Here is a 16,640-nt window from a genome sequence, read left to right on the forward strand (position 1 = left end):
TTTAGGTGGTTTGCTTCTCTGAAAGCTCCAGAAAGTAGAAAAATAATGAATTCAAGCTGCAAGTACTATGATAAATAAGGGCAGTGTTATTAATAGGGCAGAACAAATCTATTCCTTGAGATTTTCTGTATATCCAAAGAATGAATAATGATTTATACTTTAGGCAGTTTGGGGAACTCTTTTATTTTTGTCTTGAGGGATAAAGTTTCCTCTTGAAGATTTTAATTTAATCAAGAAGAACCTTCATAAATACCTTTTTTCTGTTATAGTCTATCATTTGAAAACATCTTTTCATCATTTACTTCTAATTTAAAGAGGTATTTTCAAACCAGGATGAAACATTGTATATTAAGAATTGTCACATTAAAAATAATGCATTTGAAGTGGGAAAAATAATTTCATTGGTATAAAATTGGTATAGCTTCATTTCAAGATAGCCATGCTATAAGAAAACGGTTACTGCTACATGACAAAGATCTTGAGTTACTCTACTCAGTAGAAAGGAATCCATTTGTACTTTCTGTGCCATTTTGAAGGCCTCATACATCATAGACATTGCAATTAGTATTTAAACATATCTTTGATGATGGCAATCCTGAATGAACCCATACTGTTTTTACACTGTCTGTGTTATGTAGTCTTGCTGCATAGAAAACAGGAAATCCCAGTAACATTTTGAGGACTTTTACTTTCAAAGTCAACCCCATGACTGGACTTACGCACTAGAAAATATAAGAGAGACGAGTTAAGTTTCACTTATAGAAACCTAGATTTATAAGGGAAACCTCAAGGTGGTCAATCTTTGCCAATTTAGAATTGCTTTAATCTTATAAGTCTACTTGAGAAAATTAAGCCCATTGCAGAAGAATGCTATCAATTTAGATGTTATAGTAATTCAACCTGTTATTCTCTGCTCAGTTCAGACAGCTACTAGTGGAGGGGATGTCTAGATTTCATTTCCCTATCCTTGCCCCACTCCCATATAAAGATCCATATCCTACAGCACTTAGTAGTTTATTTTTGTCAAAATAGCCATGCTGCCTACCAATTATCAGTGATAACCATACATTTATAAGTTAAATAGATATTCCCTTGAACACTATAATCTTCTCTATAGGACACATATTTTTGCATGTTAGTTTTGTAGCATACATGAGTTGAATGGAGCTGATGCCCTCACAGATTCTCTTTGTGACCACTGGTATTTATTTGTAATGTAGCTATCAGAATATATTTGTGGCTATGAAATATTTTATTTTTGTTTTATAGGAAAAACTCTATCCAAATTTTCTCTCAATTTTTGGATATTTTGTTTATCCAAAATTCAAGCTGCCTTTTATCATAACCTTCTTACTTTAACAAAAAATTATTCTTTCCTTCCTTTCCTACTTCTGCCAAACTGGATTTTATGGACCATTCAATGAAATTTGGCTACCAGACTATATAACCCATCTGGCCTTCAAGAGTTAAAAGTACATACTTTTTTTTCTTCCATCAGATTTCTGTGCTGGGCTCAGAATCAAGAAGAGTATTAGAATGTGGAGGAAAGCAGTTCTTGATTCTTTTTCCTGTGTGATTTAGTTCTCCAATGGCCCAGGACAAATATAAGTGCTTTGGGATTGTAACTTGCAAAATAAGAGAAGTCAGAGATAACTATTCTTAAATTTTCTGAAGCTTTCACTTTGAAGTTTCTTGCAAGTCACTGCTGTCAACATCAGAAAATAATTAGAATTATGTTTCTTTAAAAAATGGAAACAGGGGCGCCTGGGTGGCGCAGTTGGTTAAGCGTCCGACTTCAGCCAGGTCACGATCTCGCGGTCCGGGAGTTCGAGCCCCGCGTCGGGCTCTGGGCTGATGGCTCGGAGCCTGGAGCCTGTTTCCGATTCTGTGTCTCCCTCTCTCTCTGCCCCTCCCCCGTTCATGCTCTGTCTCTCTCTGTCCCAAAAATAAATAAATGTTGAAAAAAAATTAAAAAAAAAAAAATGGAAACAAACCACAAATTTAGTAACATACAGGGTATACCTTCAAGGAGTTTACAATTGACTAATGTAACTAAGACAAATGTTTAAATGTCTATAATATAAGATGGAGAGTGATAGGTACCCTTAAAAAATATACAAATAAGATACAAAATTATTTTAAAGATTTTGGGAAAGATTTTTTAGGCTGGTAGATATCTACACTGCCATTTTCAATTAAAGAGAGACAGAAAACTACCAATTCTGCTGAGCTATAATGTTCCTCATGGCAGAGTATATGCCACTCTATGTATCCCAATTCCCTAACATACCTGGCTCATAAAATGCATTCAATAAATATTTGTTGAATGGGTGTGTATATCACTGATAATCAAACTAACTTTCTAATAAGAAAAATTCAATTACAAAGCATATGCAAGAAATAAACTGTACAGTTAAAAAGTACAGTTTTCTCCTCAGAAACTAAACATTTTAAGAGGATAACTTTGATAAGGTTAGACACAATTTGCACCGTATAGAAAGTAAAATATATTTTAGAAAATATCAGACTTGAGACCTATAAACCTGAATAAAAAACAGAAACACCTAGCTCTGTCCTCTTCTCCAATTACACTGGTTGTGACAATATGCTTTTATGATATGTAATTGCAAGGTTGAGACTTCAGTGAAAATGAGTAATAAATTTATGTTTCTGTTGTAAGTAAATGATAAATCATATCATATATTATCCTTTGTTAGTGTTCACCTACTTAAATTTTGAGTAGACAATGTTATTCATGTTTAGCACTAAATCTCTAAGGTCCTTCAAGCTTTGAAAATTTTGTAATTTTATGATTACCCATGGGAGAGAAATGTCATAAGTATAAGCATCTATATAGGTCTTTTTCTTTGAGTACTTGTACAATATCATATCTTAGAATGGAAACTCTTTGAGGCAGTACCTTTAAGTTAATTCAGTGAAGACGTCTGAAGCAGCTTCTGGGGTTGGGGTAGGAGTATTAATAAATTACAATGAGTAGAAACTTACTACTAAGGAATATATACAGTCATTATAAAGTAGATTAAAGAAATAAAAGCTTATTTGTCTTGAATATCAAAAGCCTGAAGGCAGATAGTTCAGGGCTTGTTCAGCAGCTCAATATTGTCATCAGAGATGCAGGCTCTTTTTTCTTCTCAGGTTTCCATTCTTACTGTGTGCGTTTCCATCCTCATGGTTAAAAAATGGCTATGCCAAGTCCCAGTATCTGGCCATGTTCCAAGAAGAAAGAAGGGCAAAAGCTTTCTCCTCTTAAAGCTTTGTCTCTTTATCTTTTTATTCACCATAGGAAGCCTGCCCCCAGCTTTCAACATCTTACTGACCAGAATTATGTCATATGGTCACTGTCAGCTGCAGAGTGGCTAAGGAAGAATGGAGTTGTAGATAGCAGACAGGATAGCCAAGCAACTGTGTTTGTAGCTACTCCTTTTCTGTTTACCGTCTGGGCTATATACCGTTAGGGTTCTAAAGAAAGGCCAAGCTATTTACGCATGAAGGTATAGTGATCTAAGAAGTCCCTTTTTGTCATTAAATGATTCATTGATTTAACAAATATTTATTTTTATTGTTGAGTATGTCCCAAATACTCTTCTAGATATTGGAGATAACAACAGTTAACAAAAAAGGCAATGGAGCTTACGTTCTACATAGATAAAGCTATAAAAAAATAAATATAAGTGTATATATGATACAAATTATAGATCTGTGGATATGAATATATATATGTGTGTATATATACACACACACGAGGAAAAGTAAAGTGGGGTAAAAAGAATAGAAAGTGATGGTAGGTAATATTCTATATAGGGCATTTCACAAAGACCTCTCTGATGACCTGAAATAAACAAAGGACGGATGGAGCCATAATATCTGCGGAAGAATGTCCAAGTAGACAAAACAGCAAGTGCAAAAACCCTGAGGAAAGATGTATTTTACATTCTCAAGGACAAGCAAGGAATCACTATGGCTACAGCACAGTGATCAAGAGAGGAAATGACAGGAGTTGAAGACAGTGGAGGCCATAATATGTTGGGCTCCATAGGCCATAGCAAAGATTTTATTCTGAGTGAAATGGAAAGTCGTTGGAGAGTTATGAGCAGAGATTAGCACCATCCAATTTAAAATGTAAAAGGATCACTATAACTACTGTGTGGAGAATACATTATAGTGGAACAAGGATAGAAGCAGGGAGGCCAGTTAGGGGGCTATTCAATTTCCCAGGAAATAAGTGATGGTTTCAACTATTGTAGTAATTATGGCGATGGTAAGTAATGGTCAGATTCTAGATATATTTCAACAGTAGTTTAGATTTGGTTCTGATGAAAAGGTTTGGGATTAGTAACTGGAAGAATGGAGTTGCTCTTTTCTGAGATGGACATAGCAAGAGAATAAGACATTGTAAGGATAAAATAGAAGGGTGGGTAATCAAGAGTTTCATTTTGGACATGTTAGCTTTGAATTGCCTGTTACACATCCAAGTGCATGTTGGATGATTTACACTCTTATCCACCAGCTGTTTGGATGACATATAAATCTAGAGTTGAAGGTAGAGGTTAGGATTGGAGATATAAATGAGGAGTTTTAGTGTGTAGGTGATATTAATGCCATGAAGGGGAGTGAATAAGGAGTGAGTAGCTAAAAAATAATCTTTTTCTGTGACTTTTATGAAAATAGAAAATTTCCTATGAAATCCTAAATAAATTTGAGTTTGAGTATTTCATTTTACTAACTAGCTCATTAATTAATTCAGTGTTTGGTGTGTGGTTAAGGACATAGACTCTGAAGCCAGACTTCCTGGGTTTGAATTCTGGCTCTGCTTGTTGCTAGGTCTGTGATTTAGGCCAAGATATGTAAACCTCTTTATCCTCATCTGTAAATAAAGATAATAATGGCTCCCCATAAGATTGTTGTGAAGATTAATTAGAACAGTGCCACAATGCATAGTAAGCACTCAAAAGGATTATGCAGTAACATCATTAAATTTCACCAAGTTTTGACAAATAATGTAACATTGCTGACTTGATTTAATGTTCCACCAAAGCAGGCTATATTTTGGAAGCAGGAGAAAATTTCTCACCTTGTAATCTTCATTTACAGACATGAAAATGAGAACTGATGATACTTATAAGACATTTCCACTTTTTAATCAGTGTTTCAGCATCATAGTCTTAGTTAATTATCTTCCTGTTTAGGTCACAGTGCTGTCGATATCACCAAGGTGGCTAGAAGACACCGCATGTCTCCTTTTCCTCTAACATCTATGGACAAAGCCTTCATCACAGTCCTGGAGATGACTCCGGTGCTTGGGACAGAAATCATCAACTACCGAGGTACTGTTATATTCGCCCATTGCCTTTTCTTTTCATTTTTTTCCAAGTAAGATTCATATAATGTTAATACATGGTTTTCCTGAAAGAGAAAGGTTATTAACCATTATCACAATTACTATCATCATTCTTTTTGCTTTTTTGCTTCTTATTTCTCGTCAACTCTAAGATCAATATTAATGGTATACAGAGTAAACCACCCATAAAACTTCCTTTTCATTAAAAAAGAAGGAAAACAATCAACTATGTTTACCCTGTTTGTCAAAATACCAATACTCTAAATTAAAGAAACAGTTATCAGCACTGAGTGAGGAAAATAGTTAACTCTGAGTCTGCCTGATGTCCTTCTGTCAGAAATGAGAGATAATAAATGTGTCTCCTAACCATGTTTTCTTTTGTGGAAAACATCTTTTTAAATGTAAAATATAAAAAATATATTAATTTATTCATGGATCACTGAACAACCAGTCTGACCTCAGTTTTTCTGCTTCATCCATCTTCTCATTTTCAATGAGAGCATATAAGCTCTTAGTTGAATAGCACATAGAGACCAGCCTGTGAAAAGACAACGAAAAGGTAGTATTCCCCAGTGTTTTCAGTTTTTAATCAACCATTTCCCTTTCTAAATATTCAGATAGAAGTTTTAGTGCAATTTGAATAAAATACAGTTTCTTAATTGTTTTTGTTATGCAGATAAACACAAAAGGATTGATTTTACAAATAAAGGACTTCATTCATAGATCATAAAATATTCAAACTTCAATGAACATTAGAGAGCATCTATACAAACACCATAATTTTTCTGCAAGGACACTCAGATTCAGACCAGCAGAAAAGGAATAGGACTAAAGTTCAAGACTTAAATTCATCTTTTTACTACATGATAGTGCTCTTCTTTCAGTATTAAAATATAAAAAATGATAGAAAACATAAAAAATTCTGTTTAAATTAAAAGGTCTGTGGAGCACCTACCTCACTTGGGAGAGCATGTGACTCTTGATCCCAGGGTCATTAGTTCAAACCCCATGTGGGGTGTAGAGTACTTCAATAAATAAAACTTTTTTTAAAAAGGTCAGCTTTTCAGGGCGCCTGGGTGGCTCAATCGGTTAAGCGTCTGACTTCGGCTCAGGTCATGATTTCACGGTTTGTGGTTCGAGCCCCACATCAGGCTCTGTGCTGACAGCTCAGAGCCTGGAGCCTGCTTCAGATCCTGTGTTTCCCTCTCTCTCTGGCCCTCCCCCGCTCATGATCTGTCTCACTCTCTCTCTCAAAAATAAATAAACATTAAAAAAAATTTTAATAAAAAGAACAGTCAGGTTTTTTTTTTTTTTCAGTAATCTCTACACCACACGTGGGGCTCAAACTCATGACCCTGAGATCAAGAGTCACATGCTCTTTCAACTGAGCCAACCAGATAAGAAATGAAACAGGTGAACATAGGGGAAGGAAAAGAGAGAGAGAAAGAGAGATAAGGAGGCAAACCATAAGAGACTCTTAACTATAGAGAACAAACTGAGGGTTGATGGAAAGAGGTGGATGGGGGAATGGGCCAAATGGGTGAGGGATATTAAGGAAGGCACTTGTGATGAGCATTGGGTGTTATATGTAAGTGATGAATCACTAAATTCTACACTTGAAACCAATTTTACCGTATATTTTAACTAACTAGACTTTAAATAAAAACTTGAGGAAAAAGGCTTAAAACTAGTGAAATACTAAGTGCCCAATTCTGTCTCCTTGGTCCTTGACCCTACTTCAACAAAAGTTGTTTTTATATAGTTATAATCTTTGACTTTCGTTCTTTTAAATATGTGTATATCATCAGGCTGAGACCTTTTCTTTTATTTCTGTTTTACTCATTAAAGGAAGTAAAGACACAAAAACTGTCTAGAGTGCAAAATTAACAACTAGCTCTATGATTTCAGAAATCAATTTTAGTGAAATAGGTTTCTTTATATTATTAAAAGCAAAATATTCAGATATTTTTATATCAACATCAAGACATTTTCAGAAAATGTAAATATAAACTTAAGCTGGAAGAAAGTTTAAATACTTTACCTATTATAAAAATAAGTTAACCATCACCGGCTTGTTATAATTTTAGGAGAGTTTCCCTTAACATCACTCCTTAGGATAATCTCACTGTGTATGCCAAGTTACATTTAAATAAATTCTAGTCATTCTAAGGAGAAAACAGAACTGAAAATGACCCATTTTTATTTTTCTTTTAGGAAAAAAAATGCTGTTGCATGGATTCTCTTTCCCTTCCTGTGCTTGTTTCCTCTTCATTTATACATTAAATCAGTTGTCACTCATAAGGAAGCAGACTCTTCATGGATGGTTAACTTCCTTGTCAAGTGTTTCCAACCATGATGATAAAAAATAATAGTGAGGTTTTCATTCAGCCTTTGAGTTGGATCAAACTCAGTTTTTAATGCAAAAGAGCATTGTAATTAAACCTCCTAGGCATTTTAGTTAGGTGTTTAAACAACAATACTATATATAGAAACATATTCAGTTTGTTCAACATATATTTACTAAACATCTGCTAAATGTCAGGTACTATGTTAGGTACTGGATATACAAAGATAAATAAAACAAAACTCCTGCCCCATGGATCTCACTGTAGTATAGGAGAGAGACAGATAAATAATGTGGTACTTGTCTCTTTTATTGGCTCTTACAGTCTTGCCTTCCCTTTTCAATTCCTTAAATATAAACGTTCTTTGGAGTTTTTGTCTTTGACCCTTTTCAGATCTTACACATTTACCTAGGATAACCCGATGAGTGTCACATATTATGTGATTTCTAGGTCTAGATCACTTCCCAGAGCTTGCCTGAACTCCAGACTCGTACATCAAAGGAATACCTGCTGCTCATAAATATAATATGACCAATACTAAACTTATTTTCTTTACCCCCACATGTTTCTTCTACATCCTCTGGAATCCATCCCTTATTCTCCATCCCCACTGCTGTTGATTTCGATTAGGTCTTTATTATTAACATCCAAAGTTATTGTAATTGATTCACCTAACCCAGTTAGCATCCTTCCAATCCATTCTCCAATTTGATGCTAAAGTACAGACATACCTCAGAGATATTGCACGTGTTCCAGACCACTACAAAATAAAGTGAATATTGTAATAAAGCAAGAAAGTAAAATGAATTTTTCAATTTCCCATTGTATATAAAAAATTGTCTATGCTATATGAATTCTATTAAATGTGCAATAGCATGTCAAATGTACTTGCATTTTTTTAAGTTTTTATTTAAAATTTAGTTAACATATAGTATAATATTTGTTTCAGGAGTACAGTTTGGTGATTTGTCACTTACATATAGTACCCAGTGCTCATCTCAACCAGTGCCCTCCTTGATATCCATCACCCATCTAGCCCATACCCCCGCCCACCTTCCCTCAAGAAACCCTCAACTTCTTATCTGTAGTTAAGAGTCTTTTATGGTTTGCCTCCCTCTCTCTTTTCCCGCTGCCCTATGTTCATCTCTTTTGTTTTTTAAATTCCACATATGAATGAAATCATATGGTATTTGTCATTTTCTGACTTACTTATTTCACTTAACATAATACATTGTATCTCCATGCACATGATTGCAAATGGCAAGATTTCATTCTTTTTGATGGCTGAGTAATATTCCTCTGTGTGTGTGTTTCCACAATTTGGCTATTATTGATAATGCTGCTCTAAACATCAGGGTACATGTGCTCCTTCGAATCAGTAGATTTATATCCTTTAGGTAAATACCTAGTAGTGCAATTTCTGTGTCATTGGGTAGTTCTATTTTTGACCTTTTTTTGAAGCTTATTTATTTATTGTGATAGAGAGCATGAGCAGGGAAGGGGCAGAGAGAGAAGAAGAGAGAAGATTCCAAGCAGGCTCCGCACTCTCAGCACAAAGCGCAACACAGGGCTTGAACCCATGAACCATAAGATCATGACCTGAGCCGAAATCAAGAGTTGGAAACTTAACCAACTGAGCCACCCAGGCGCCCCCTATTTTTAACTTTTTGAGGAACCTCCATGCTGTTTTCCAAAGTGGTTGCATCACTTTGCATTCCTACCAACAGTGTAAGAGGGTTCCCCTTTCTCCACATCCTTGCCAACATCTGTTGTTTCCTGTGTTGTTAATTTTAGACATTCTGACAGATGTGAGTTGGTATCTTATCATGGTCTTGATTTGTATTTCCCTGATGATAAGTGATGTTGAGCATTTTTTCATGTGTCCGTTAGCCATTGGTATGTCTTCTTTGGAAAAATGTCTATTCATATCTTCTTCCCATTTCTTAACTGGATTATTTGTTTCTTGGGTGTTCAGTTTGATAAATTCTTTATAAATACTGAATAGTTACCCTTCATCAGATCTATCATTTGCAAATATCTTCTCCCATTCAGTTGGTTGCCTTTTAGTTTTGTTGATTATTTCCTTCGCTGTGCAAAACTTTTTATCTTGATGAAGTCCCAATAGTTCATGTTTGCTTTTGTTTCCCTTGCCTCCAGAAACATGTCTAGTAAGAAGTTGTTACAGCCAATGTCAAAGAGGTTGTTGTCTGTGTTCTCCTCTAGGATTTTGATTGTTTCCCATCTCACATTTAGGTATTTCATCCATTTTGGAGGAATGTGCATACCTTAAATAAAAAGTACTGCTTGGGGGGCACCTGGGTGGCTCAGTTGATTAAGCATTTGACTTCATCCTCAGGTCATGATCTCGCAGTTCACAACTTCGAGCCCCACATTGGGCTCTGTGCTGACAGCTCAGAGCCTGGAACCTGCTTCAGATTCTGTATCTCTCTCTCTCTCTTTCTCTCTCTCTCTCTCTCTCCCTCTCTCTCTCTCTCTCACTCTCTTCCCCTCCCCTGCTCACGCTCTGTCTCTCTCTCATAAATAAATAAACATTAAAAAAAATTTTTAATACTGCTGGGGTGCCTGGATGTCTCAGTCCTTTGAGTGTCCAACTCTTGGTTCTGTTCATGTCATGATCCTAGGGTCATGGGACTGAACCCCACATAAGATTCTCTCTCTCTATCTATCTCTATCTCTGTCTCTATCTCTCTCTCTGCCCGTTTCTCCTTCTGCCCCTCTCCCCTGATCATGTTCTCTCTCTCTCAATTTAAAATCAACTTTCTCTCTCTCTCAATTAAAAAAAAATACTGCTGAAGTATGCTAATCATCATCTGAGCTTTCAGCAAGTCATAATCTTTTTGCTGGTAGAGGGTCTCATCTTGATGTTGATGGCTACTGACTGATCAGGATGGTGGTTGCTGAAGGTTATGGTGGCTGTGGCAATTTCTTAAAATAAGACAACAATGAAGTTTTTTGCATCAATGGATTCTTCCTTTCATGAACAATTTGGCTGTAGCGTATGATGCTCTTTGATAGCATTTTTCCCACAGTAGAATTTCTTTGAAAACTGGAGTCAATCCTCTCAAATGTTGCACTGATTTATCAACTAAGTTTAGGTAATATTCTAAATCTTTTGTTGTCATTTCAACAACATTCACAGCATCTTCACCAGGAGTAGACTCCATCTCAAAAAAGCACTTTCTTTGCTCATGCATAAGAAGCATTCCTCATCAGTTAAAGTTTTATCTTAAGATCTCAACAAATCAGTCTCATTTCCAGACTCCACTTCTGATTCTAGTTCTGCTATTTCCACCACATCTGCAGTTACTTCTTCCACTGAAGTCTCAAACCCCTCAAAGTTATCCGTGAGGTTTGGAATCAACTTCTTCCAAACTCCTGTTAATGTTAATACTTTGACCTTTTCCCATGAATCACAAATGTTATTAATGGTATTAAGAATGACGAATCCTTTCCAGAAGGTTTTCAATTAACTTTGCCCAGATCCATGAGAGGAATCATTATCTATGGCAGCTATAGCCTTATGAAATGTATTTCTTAAATAATAAGACTTGAACATCAAAATTACTCCTTGATCCATGGGCTGAAGAATGGATGTTGTGTTAGCAGTCCCTAAAACAACATTAATCTCATTATACATCTCCATAAGAGCTCTTGGGTGACCAGGTACATTGTCAGTGAGCAGTAATATTTGAAAGGAATCTTTTTTTTCTGAGCAGTAGCTCATAACAATGGGCTTAAAATATTCATATTATGCCATGTTATAAACCACTGTGCTGTCATCCAGGCTTTGTTGTTCCATTAATAGAGCACAGGCAGAGTAGATTTAGCATAATTCTTAACGGACCTAGGATTTTTGTAATGCTTACTGAGCATTGGCCTCAACTTAAAGTCACCAGCTGCATTATTCCCTGACAAAAGAGTCGACCTGTCCTTTGAAACTTTGAAGCCAGACATTGACCTCTCTCCTCTCGAACTATGAAAGTCCTAGATGGCATCTCCTTCCAATAGAAGGCTGTTTAGTCTACATTGAAAATATGTTGTTAGGTGCAGCCACCTTCATGAATTATCTTAGCTAGGTCTTCTGGAGAACTTGCTGCAGCTTCTACATCAGCACTTGCTGCCTTACCTTGCACTTTCATGTTGTAGAGATGGCTTCTTTCTTTAAACCTCATTAGCTGACCTCTGCTAGCTTAAACTTTCCTTCTGCAGCTTCCTCATCTCTTTCAGTGTTACAGATGTGAAAAGAGTTAGGGCCTTGCTCTGGATTAGGTTTGAACCTAAGGGAATGTTGTAGCTGATTTGATCTTCTATCCAGAACCTTCATAGTTCATTTTTATTTCAGGTAGATGCTCCTCTAACTATTGAATTTCATCCACTGATCACTGAGTAGGAAAATATGGGGACTAGGGCAGGGGAGACTGAAAGGCCTCCACAATTCTCTGAAATCCTGAATATTTTGCCTGTGAAAATTCTCCGACACCTACAATTATAGAAGCCCATAGAGGAGAGCCCATGATTCCTAAGAAATGTTCAGAACCGTTGAATCTGTGAAGCAATTTGAAACTGTAACATCTCTAAAAAAAATTTTTTTATGTCTGAGAAGATTCAACAATAATTCCAGAAAACTAAGGATAAATCATATACAGAAATGCTGGAAGTGATTTCTGTCAAGGTCAAAGACATAGGGTAACTCTATGAAGGAATTTTAGAATATAATACATGAAATACTTATAATGTTATAGAAAGAAGGTAATTTGGAAATCAAGTAGTCTCTCTTACTTTAAAGATAAGGGAAATTAAGACCAAAGAAGTATAATAATGTTCTTAAGGTTGGACACATAGTTATGTTTGAAACCTAGGGTAACCTAGGATTCTTGACTCGTAGTCTGCTGTTCGTTCCACTATAGCATACTACATCTCAAATCAATATGAAAATTATTCTTCTAAAACAAGTGCCTACATGTGCATTTATGTGCAAAGTATTGTTCATTTGTTTTAATCTTTATGGATACAGATGAATTTTCTGTTGTCTGTGACCTATTCTTTAACATATCTACTATTTTCAGTTCCTATCTGCAAGCAAGGCCTTTAAAGAGCAAGTGCTCCGCTGATTATAAATACCTTCCTTTGGTTTCTTGGGAGAGGCATACCTGGTGTAACAATGGATGATAATATTTGTAAAACTATCACATATGATTCATCCTCTTTGCTTGTAAAATGCATGGCGTTTGGAGCGCCTGGGTGGCTCAGTCGGTTATGCATCCAACTTTGGGTCAGGTCATGATCTCACAGTTCATGAATTCCAGCCCTGCATCAGGCTCTGTACTGACAGCTCAGAACCTAGAGCCTGCTTCAGATTCTGTGCTCCTTCTCTCTCTGCCCCAGATTCTGTGCTCCTTCTCTCTCTGCGCCCCCCTCTCAAAAATAGACATTTAAGAAAAAAAAATTTTAATAAAATAGAAGGAATGATGTGAATAAATTACAACTTTACATTTGCTACAGTACCAGCCCCTTACTGTAAAGCAGATTTAAATATTCTGGCATCATTCCTTGTAATTCCCAATCTCTTTCACTTAATGATGGAAAAACTTGAGCTTTCAAGAGAAAGAATTCTGCTTTCTTAGGAGCATTATTTTAGATTACATTATCTAGGCATTCTTATTTAAAATTACATTACCAAAGATTTTAGCATCTCTGACTTGGGTTCTTTGTTTTTCCATAAAGGACTTAAGAAGAAGTCAAGAAACCTGTAAGCTTTTCTGCTGGAACTAGTTTGAGACAGTAAAGTATCTTTTTTATAATGCTGACCACAGCAGAGGGACTGTTCCCTGTCTCTAACATAGTAGTTAGATAACTGCATATCTTCAGGCAGTGATCTAACGCAGAAATTCACTGCCCTCTTGAAGAAATTCAGAAGCCCCTAATTCCAAGTGGCAGGAGGTTCTCACCAAAGTGGTTCAGACATCATGCTAGGAATTCATTAATTCCTCCTGACAGTTCAGAGGCTGTCAGAAAATAAGGAAAAAGGAAGCAAGATATACTGCAAGTAGCTTTGCCATCAAACATACTCTCTACTTGCTTTGCTTTTTAAGTAGCTGAGAGACCTTGGGCAAGCTATATAACCTTTCAGAATCTTATTTCCCTCATACATAAAAATAGAAATAATATCCACCCAATAAGGTCATTGTGATGTCCTGTTAAAGGAAAGAATATGTATAAATCATCTAGTTTTCACTAAGCTGTCATATTTGGAATTTAGTAACTGATTTTCTTCCCTTCCTTCTACATGTTGGAATTCTAAAATCATAGCCTTAGGATAAGCACATTGTAAATTACGAAGTCAAAGCTAGAATTCCTTGGTTCAGCTGCAGTTGTTGATCCACGCGAACAATCTCTGGATCCCTATGCATTTTGTTGTAACTTGTTTTATATTTTCCACTCACCCAGGTCTTTCAGGCCTGTGCTTCCTACCTAATTAGAAAATTAAACAGTAGTTTTCACTGTTTTTCTGCTAATTTCTGGTTGAGCTTTATAAAATTAAAGCAAAGAATTGAGATAGTTATATTTTAAAAAGTTTGAGAAAGATATATTTTTATTATCCAAATTACTACCGCATTTCTACCTCCACCTAGTAAGGTCTTCACCTAGGATGATCCTGTTTACCTGCAGGTATCTTTCTGGGAATTGGTCTGTGTTGGCATTTGCTGTAGGTTTTTCCATTAATGTGGCTGCTTGAATTCATTCATAATTCCTTTCGGTTTGTCTCATCTTTTTAGACTCTTTAGTCCATAAACTTCATTACACTTTTAAAATGTGTACATCTCATTAAATCCTTCTATTTATGCTTCTGATTGCATCATTCCCTTTATACTTCTCCCTGCATTCCTCAAATATGAACATCCTTATCTATGTATTTGTGAAGTGTGTGTGCATATATGTGTTTATACGCACGTAAGCACAACATCTAGAGAATATGCTCTTTTTCATATCCAAAGATTATGATTATATTACCCATCTGACTCTGAATTTGTGCTTTCAGGTACTATTTTCCTCTAATATTGTGGGTATAAGACACATGGGCTGTTATCACAGTAGTCACAAGGCCCCTTTGTTTGGGGAAGTTATTTTTATGGTTATATAATTGAGTAAAATTAACTCCCATAGGAATAAGACCTATAACATTGGCCTAATTATCCCTATGTTGCAACCAGGTAGACTTATCTTCCTATTTCATACTTTCCTCTATGCATACCATCATATATTTCCATACATGTATCCTCTTTTTTAAAATAAAGCGTATCATAAATATATCTCATTTTAGCAATTTCGATAGAAAATAATGTATATTTAATCAAAAAAGTAAGAAGGAGTTTTACTGATGTTTAAGTTAATTTACGCAGCTCTATTGAATATATCTGAAGTTAAAACAAGATAAAGTCTTTAAATATGATTCTTAGTTTTCCATTCTTTATGGATACCTCATTATCCTTTCACATTTTAAGTATGTATGCTTTATTTGACATAATTTACTTATCAGTCTTTTTATTCAGTATCTATTTTGAAATGCCATAGTCTATGTTAAAACTGTAAAGTTATGACTGGTGCAGCCACTCTGGAAAACACTGTGGAGGTTCCTCAAAAAATATTAACTACCCTCCAACCTAGCAATAGCACTACTAGGATTTATCCAAAGGATACAGGAGTGCTGATTCATAGGAGCACATGTACCCCAGAGTTTATAGCAGCGCTTTCAACAATAGCCAAATTATGGAAAGAGCCTAAATGTCCATCAACTGATGAATGGATAAAGAAGATGTGGTTTATGTATACAATGGAATACTATTTGGCAATGAGAAAGAATGAAATCATGCCATTTGCAGCAACATGGATGGAACTGGAAAGTATTATGCTAAGTCAAATATGTCAGTCAGAGAAAGACAGATATCATATGTTTTCACACATATGTGGATCCTGAGAAACTTAACAGAAGACCATGGGGGAGGGGAAGGGGAAAAAATAGTTAACAAACAGGGAGGGAGGGAGGCAAACCATGAGACTCTTAAATACAGAGAACAAACTGAGGGTGGATGGGGGGGGATGAGGGAGAGGGGGAAATGGCTGATGGGCATTGAGGAAGGAACTTGTTGGGATGAACACTGGGTGTTGTGTGTAAACGATGAACCACGGGAATCTACCCCCAAAACCAAGAGCATATTTTACACACTGTATGTTAGCCATTTGATAATAAATTATATTTTAAAAAAAAAGAAAATGGTATACTTCAAAAAAAAAAAAAAAACCTGGCACAAAAACAGACACATAGACCAATGGAATAGAATAGAAACCCCAGAACTAGACCCACAAACGTATGGCCAACTCATCTTTGACAAAGCAGGAAAGAACATCCAATGGAAAAAAGACAGCCTCTTTAACAAATGGTGCTGGGAGAACTGGACAGCAACATGCAGAAGGTTGAAACTAGACCACTTTCTCACACCATTCACAAAAATAAACTCAAAATGGATAAAGGACCTAAATGTGAGACAGGAAACCATCAAAACCTTAGAGGAGAAAGCAGGAAAAGACCTCTCTGACCTCAGCCGCAGCAATCTCTTACTCGACACATCCCCAAAGGCAAGGGAATTAAAAGCAAAAGTGAATTACTGGGACCTTATGAAGATAAAAAGCTTCTGCACAGCAAAGGAAACAACCAACAAAACTAAAAGGCAACCAATGGAATGGGAAAAGATATTCGCAAATGACATATCGGACAAAGGGCTAGTATCCAAAATCTATAAAGAGCTCACCAAACTCCACACCCGAAAAACAAATAACCCAGTGAAGACATGGGCAGAAAACATGAATAGACACTTCTCTAAAGAAGACATCCGGATGGCCAACAGGCACATGAAAAG

The 16,640-nt window shown here is 36.0% G+C and overlaps 1 protein-coding gene across 6 annotated transcripts in view; it reads left to right on the forward strand.

Annotated features, from left to right (window-relative positions):
• GPHN (gephyrin) overlaps positions 1 to 16,640 on the forward strand; it is a 623,769-nt gene that overhangs the window by 507,422 nt on the left and 99,707 nt on the right. For all 6 annotated transcript variants that reach the window (XM_047863515.1, XM_047863519.1, XM_047863517.1 and 3 more), the window contains one exon: positions 5,208 to 5,345. In XM_047863515.1, coding sequence (XP_047719471.1) covers positions 5,208 to 5,345 — 138 coding nt within the window. The remainder of the gene's footprint in view (positions 1 to 5,207; positions 5,346 to 16,640) is intronic.

Source organism: Prionailurus viverrinus, chromosome B3, assembly GCF_022837055.1.
Source record: "Prionailurus viverrinus isolate Anna chromosome B3, UM_Priviv_1.0, whole genome shotgun sequence".
Classification (NCBI taxonomy): domain Eukaryota; kingdom Metazoa; phylum Chordata; class Mammalia; order Carnivora; family Felidae; genus Prionailurus; species Prionailurus viverrinus.